General features: G+C 48.1%; 1 protein-coding gene across 1 annotated transcript in view; it reads left to right on the top strand.

Moving 5' to 3' along the window:
- The window catches only part of LOC125487709 (transmembrane and coiled-coil domains protein 1-like), a 25,299-nt gene extending 19,420 nt beyond the window's left edge, over nucleotides 1-5,879 (top strand). Inside the window, exons 2-3 of the mRNA XM_048619826.1 lie at nucleotides 1,036-1,171; nucleotides 3,588-5,879. Of these exons, the coding sequence (XP_048475783.1) occupies nucleotides 1,036-1,171; nucleotides 3,588-3,896 (445 nt within the window). The 3' untranslated portion in view covers nucleotides 3,897-5,879. The remainder of the gene's footprint in view (nucleotides 1-1,035; nucleotides 1,172-3,587) is intronic.
- The last annotated feature ends 1,261 nt before the right edge of the window (nucleotides 5,880-7,140 follow it).

Here is a 7,140-nt window from a genome sequence, read left to right as displayed (position 1 = left end):
GCGCGCGCGCGCACGAGAGAGGGAGACAGAGGGCGCGCGCGCGCACGAGAGAGGGAGACAGAGGGCGCGCGCGCGCGCGCACGAGAGAGGGAGACAGAGGGCGCGCGCGCGCACGAGAGAGAGGGACACAGAGGGCGCACACGTGAGAGAAAGAGAGCATGTGAAATTAGGGCAAATAAAGAATGTGTGAAGGGTGAGGAGAGGGGGAAGAAGGTTGAAGTGGGAAGAGAAAGGAGGGCAGAGGAGAGACACAGAAATGGAAAGGGAGGTGCGAAGAGAGAGGGTAAAAGCAGAGAAAGAGGGGATGAAAGTGAAGAGACAGAGTGGGGGAGGACAAAGGTGGAAGAAAGTGAATTAAAGAGGACAGAGGTGGAGGGAACAGAACAGAAGGGAACAGGAGAAGGATGGAGGGAGAAGAGAGGGGAGGAAGGAGAAAGGGGACAGGGTGAAGAGACAGGATAAAGGGGATAAAAAAGAAGAGTGAAGGGAGAGGAGAATGGGAAAGAAGACAGAAGGGATAGCAAAGAGAAGAGGCTGCGGAGAAAATGCGGAGGGATGAGAGCTGGGCTGTGGAGGAATGGGGAAGTGAGGAGGGGGGAGTGCAATGAGGGATGGGAGTAAAAAGGGGAGTGGAGGAGAGTGGGAAGATGAAAAGAGAGAAGGTGGAAATGGAGAAGGGAGAGTGAGGTGGGGTGGAATAGAGTTAGATTGCAAACCTTCAGGACAAACTCCAGTGAAAGGAATAGTCGGGAGAGGAAAAGAGCAAGGGAGGGAGAGGAAGAGGCAAGATGGAGCAAGTGAATGAGCAGAGTGGGTATGAGAGAGAGAGAAAGAAGATGGAGTGGGAAAGCAGCAGGGAAAAAAAGGAGAGAGAGAAAAGAGAGAGGAAGGAGAAATGGGGTACTGGACAGCAAGCTTCAGGTTGACACTACAATGGGGCTAAACAATGACATCTGGAGTGTGCAGGTTGTTACACAGCAACTTCTGGGCTTTGTCTGCACAGGACTGAACTGATTTACTTTCTCATTATTTTAGGTCAACCCAACTTCAGGCCGAACTGAATGACCTGATGGACCTTCACCAGAATGAAGTGCTGAACTTGAAGAGTGAGTTGGCCAGCCTAGAGGAGAAGATCGCCTACCAGTCGTATGAGAGCAGCAGAGACATCTGGGTCAGTAGCAGGAGCCAGCACCATGCTGTGGGTTTCAGGGGGATGGGAGTGTTCGGGAATCCCTCTTCCCAAACCCCTAACATACATCCAACAGGGCTGGATGGGTATATGTCATGGCACATGGCTCCAAAAACCCACCAGGTGGCACGAGTCCGAAGATGAAACCGCGAGAAGCTGTCAGCAGGAGGCAGCATGTCAGCTTGTTATCTCAGTTGGAACCAGAGCCCCAGGATACATTACAATGACTTTACTCAAGTAGCAATAATGACGGTGCTAAAGATAAGGAGATAAGAACATAAGAAATAGGAGCAGGTGTAGGCCATCTGGCGCCTCGAGCCTGACTTGCATTCAATTAGATCATGGCTGATCTTTTAGTGGACTCAGTTCCACTTACCCATCCGCTCACCATAACCCTTAATTTCTTTACTGTTCAAACATCCACCTTCGCCTTAAAAACATTCAATGAGGTACCCTCAACTGCTTCACTGGGATGAATTCCACAGATTCACAACCCTTTGGGTGAAGAAATTCCTCCTCAACTCAGCCCATAGGGGGAGGTGATGGCCTCGTGGTATTATTGTTGGACTGTAGACCCAGATAATGCTTTGGGAACCAGGGTTCAAATCCCACCATGGCAGAGTGGAATTTGAATTCAATAAATATCTGGAACTAAGAATCTAATCATGACCATGAATCCATTGTCAATTGTCAGGAAAAGCTCATCTGGTTCACAAATGCCCTTTAGGAAAAGAAACAGTCATCCTTACCTGGTCTGGCCTGCATGTGACTCCAGACCCACAGCAATGTGGTTTACTCTTAACAGCCCTCTGGGCAATAAACACTGCCTAGCTAGCAATGCCCTTATCCCATGAATGAATAGAAAAAAAAAGTCCAAAATCTGCTCTCCCTTATATTGAGGCTAGGTCTACTATTACTAATTTCAGCCATCAGTGGAAATAACCTCCTTGCTTCTATCTTATGTATTCCCTTCATAATTTATGTTTCTATAATATTTCCCCCTCATTCTTCCAAATTCCAATGAGTATGGTCCCAGTTTACTCAATCTCTTCTCATAAGCCAACCCTCTTAACTACAGAATCAACCTAGTGAACCTCCTCTGCACCCCCTCTAGTGCCAGTACATTCTTTCTCAAGTAAGGAGACCCAAACTGTACACAGTACTCCAGATGTGGCCTCACCAGTACCCTACGCAGCTGCACCATAACCTCGCTGTTTTTAAACTCCATCCCCCTAGCAATGAAGGACAATATTCCATTTGCACCTGCAAACCAACTTTTTGTTGATTCCGATGCTAAGCTGTTCTGTCACACAAGAGAACACATAGGTTCTGCAAACCTACCACTAATTTTCATGCAGTCTAGCCAGCTCAGTTTCCCATCAGGGGAGGCAGTGGTGATGTAGCAGTAATGGAGGGTAACAACGGTTTATCAGACTGAGTCGTGGGATGGCAGAACTGACGTACGAAGACTGACTGAACCAATATTCAACAGAGTTTAGAAAAATAGAGGGGAATCTCGTAGAAACCTATAAACTTCTAACAGAAGTAGAGAGGGGGAAGTGCAGGAAGGATGCTCCTGATAGTGGGTGACTCCACAACCAGGGGGTCAGCCATTTAAGACAGGGATCAGGAGCAACCTCTTCACTCAGAGGGTGGTGAACCTTTGGATTTATTGGTGACATTACCACTAGGCCACCATCTCCGCTCTGCCCAACCAGGTGACGAATTCTCTAAGATATCTCTGTTGTCACTTCCCCTACAAGGTTCTACGAATTTCCCCTGCCACTGAAGTTAGGCCTACTGACCTTCACATTCCTCTCTCACCCTCTGACCAGCCTTGTATTCTGAAACCAGGGATTGCATTTGCTACTGTACAATGTATGGGGACAGCTCCAGAACATTGGAAATTTCAGAAAATCTACAATAATGGGACTTCTCTCTTTGGCAAAATCTACGGGTGCAGGCCACTAGGGATTCTCAAACTCTCTGCCCCTTCAGGACTGGATAAATTATTTTTTTATTTATAGTAATTTTTTTGAGTCCCTTACTGTTGCTCTACCTCATGTGGGGAGAGGAATCGAGAACAAGAGGTGGGGGCATGCTTTCAGAATGAAGAATCTCTTGATTTAGATGGGGGTGAGGAGGAATATCTGCTCTCTGAGGGTGGAAAGTCTATTGGATTCTGAATGCTGTACTCAATGTCACAAAGAAATGTACAAATTCAAGGCAGGATTGTAACACTAGGCTAGGTCATTAGATTCAGGTTGATGTTCTTGGCTCTCTGTTATTGCTGGCATCTTTCTACTATCTGTCTTCATGTTTCATTTGGTGTTCATCGGCCCACCTTACTGAGCTCTTGCGTAACCTCTGCCTTGTCCCTGTGTCATTTGTTGGACAGGAGGTGCTGGAGAACTTCCAGAGCAAAATGGCTCGGCTGGAGCAACAGCAGCAAGCGGCTCAGGGGGAGATTCTGGACCACGTCAACACCAGAGAGCTGCTGGGAAAGACCATGAACCTGTTGCTCATCATCTTTGCTGTCGTTCTGATGCTGATGTCCACCATATCGGCCCTGGTCGCGCCCTTCATCAAGACCCGGGCGAGAACTATCAGCACTGCCTTAGTAATTGTGCTGCTGTTCTTCGTGTGGCACAACTGGGAACTGCTCACTGCCTTCATTGCCAGGCGGGTGATCTTCCGTTGGCGTTAAGAGCTGCGGGCTGGAGCAATGGGTCACACAAACCCCCTTTCTCCCCCAGGTTCACAGCAGCTCCACAAAGGTGTGGAGAGCTGGTGAGCTGTGCAGTACAGCGTTGGAGCAATAAACTGCCTTCCTCCCCATCCCGTCCCCCTCCCCAGGCCTCTCAAACAACCGTCCAAAGGAGGATAGTAGCACCTGCTCAGAAAGAGCCAAATTAAACACCCAGTTTCTTGCTCCCATATGTTACGACGCATCAAGTCTATATCCACATACATCTTAGGGTTACTGCTCCGATCACCCTCTCGGGCAGCTCCCTCCACCAGCTTCCATGCGAAAAGGTTTCTTCTCGAGTCTGCCCCTTCATCCCCCTTCCCAACCTCATCTTTTTACCAATCATATTTAAATCTTTATCCCCTGTTTGTTGACCTTTTCTCAAATGGAAATAGCTCCCTCCTGGCATGGTGCCTCAATTTTTTAAGCCCTCGATTAGACCTCCTGTCCACCTCCCCTCCCCCCCCCCCACCCTTTATCATTAAAATTTTCCATTCCCGGCAAACCCTCCTTCTGCATCCTCTCTTGTGCCATCACATCCTTCTTGTGATACAGTGACCAGAACAGTATGTCGTACTCTAGCTGCACCCCGACTGGTGTTTTCAGCAAACACCTTGCTGCCCTTACACACTCTGATTAGGCCAAGATGTATGAGGCTTCCAATTTTCTTCAGAACTATCTGATCCGATCTGCCCGGTCTTGGAACCTTCAAGGATCTGTGGACATGTGTTCCAAGGTCCCCTGCTCTGTTACGATTCTCACAATCCTTAAGTTTATTGTACAATTTCCTTGTCCTGTTTATTTCTCCCCAAATGCATTACTCTATTGCCACTCTTCTGCCCCCTCCCTAACCAGTCCATCGCTATCTTCCTGCAGTTTGTAACTCTCTTCCACATGGCCAATTATCGCATTCATTCCAAATGTTAGAATCATGCTTACGCTGAAGGCTCTAGTCGCCGATACACTGCCAGGAACCTGGTTTTAAAGCCTTGTGGAAACAGGATCCACCCCAGTTACCTTTTACCTTTTGCCTCTCACTACTTATCCTGTCTTAGAATCAAACTGCCTGAGGATTATGCAGGTTTTTGTCTTCCAAAGCAGTCTACTATTTGGTTTAATGTCAAAATGCTTGCTAAGATCCATACGGAACATGTCTAAATTGGAGCACCTGCATCGTCTTCCTGGTGAACTCCTCAAAATCAAGTCGGTCAGAAAAGACCCTCCCTTTAACAAACCAACACCTACTGCCCTTGATTAATTTGTGCCTTTTTAAATGACCATTGAGGCCATTCATTCCTTGGTGCTATTTTTCCCCAATAATTAGCAAGCCAAAGTTAGATTGACTGGTCTGTAATGACCTGGTCTATATCCCTTCCTCAAACAAAAGGCGCCACATTAGCAGGCTCCTGCAGTTCAGCACAATACCCGTAACCCCAGAACACTACAAAATGATGGTCAGAACCTCTGCTATTTCTCCCTCACATGCTCGTCTTTGACAGACTGATATAGAGTGGTGATCCATCCACTTTCAAAAGACACTACACCCCTTAACCTTTTGCCAGCGCTCTGCAGTTCCTGCCCAACATAGCACACTCTTTCACCTGAACCACAATGTCTTCACCAGTTGTGTACGGCCCTCCCATGTGAGCTAGAGTATTCACAGACCGCAACTAGAGCTTGTCAAGGTCCAGGCAGCAGAGCCTGGAAGCTAGGAACAGGCACAGCACAAAGAGCCTTCCCCTTGAGGAGGGGGCTGTACACAAGTCGATGCAACAGAGTCCAGCCTAATGTTTTAGCACTGCATTCGTCAAACCTTTTGCAGCCCTACCTGACTAGAGTGCCCAGCAGGTGAAGCTACCGCTGGATTGTCATCAGAAAGGGCACCGATTGCACACGTTGCAAGAATGGGCTGCGCAAAGGAAAATAAATAACTTAAAACAATGCTGGATCTGGACTGAGATATTGTTGATTTTGATGTTCACAGGCGAGATGTTTCTCTCAATGTGGTTGTCAGTGGGGAGTGATGGGGTAGGGGAGCAGTTAGGGAGTGGGGTTTGCAGGCACAGTCCCTGGTGCTGTATGCTGTCATCACCCAGCCACACAACTCATGCTGCCTGCTCACTTCAACGATCACATCGCCCAGTCAGCACTGAAGACTGCTGGACAGATCAGCTTTGAGCAGGAAAGGCAGACGGCAAAGTGGCTCTAGGACAGACCAAAGGGGCATCCTGCATCCTTTTAAATCTACACCCTCAGAGTGGAACAGGTAACATAACAGGCCAACACAATCCCTGACAGGTACTCTGTCAATGACTTCAGTGCACAGCCAGAGCAGCCAGGCACTGGAAGTGAAACACAGAATCCTTACAGTGTTGAGGCAGCCCATTCGGCCCATTGTGTCCACAGAAGAGCATCCCACCCCGACCCACTACCATGCAACCCCATCCTTGTAACGCCAGATTTCCCATGGCCAATCCACCCAAACCTGCACATCCCTGGACTGTGGGAGGAAACTGGAGCACTCAGAGGAAACCCACGCAGACACAGGGAGAACATGCAAACTCCATCTAGACAGTCTCCCGAGGGTGGAATTGAACCCATGTCCCTGCTACTGTGAGGCAGCAGTGCTAACCACTGAGCCACCGTGCCACCCTAAGTGTACTAAGTAAAAGCAAAGTCAGATGCTACAAATCTGAAACAAACATAGAGAACGCTAGAGAAACTCAGCCATCTGTGGAGACAGAGGCAGAGTTAATGTCTTGAATCTGACGCCTGTTCAGAACTGACATTCCAATGCTTTCTGCTCTATGCTGCTTATTTAAAACATCCAGGATCCTGTATGCCTTTGTGATAACCCCTCTCTCAACTTGCGTTGCCATTTCTTTGCACCTATGTCCCAACCCTGGTCTCTGCACCCGCTTCACGACCGCAACTTTTATTTTGTATGGCCTCTCTTTGCCCTCCCTACCATAATGCATCAAGCTGACTCTTTGTTTTTAAATTTGAATTGCCATTTATCTATGATGCTGACTACACTCCATGAAAGTCCATCAACCTCCTCCTCATAGTTTACAAGATTTACCTCAACTTCAGATCTCACCCCCAGCCCCTGCCAAGTCTCAGCTATTAATGCACAGCACAGCACGAAAATCATAGATTCACAGAATCCCTACAGCATGGAAGCAGGCCATTCAGCCCATCG

Source organism: Rhincodon typus, chromosome 44 (genome assembly GCF_021869965.1).
Source record: "Rhincodon typus isolate 14 chromosome 44, sRhiTyp1.1, whole genome shotgun sequence".
Lineage (NCBI taxonomy): Eukaryota > Metazoa > Chordata > Chondrichthyes > Orectolobiformes > Rhincodontidae > Rhincodon > Rhincodon typus.
This window is presented reverse-complemented; position numbering and strand designations above follow the sequence as displayed.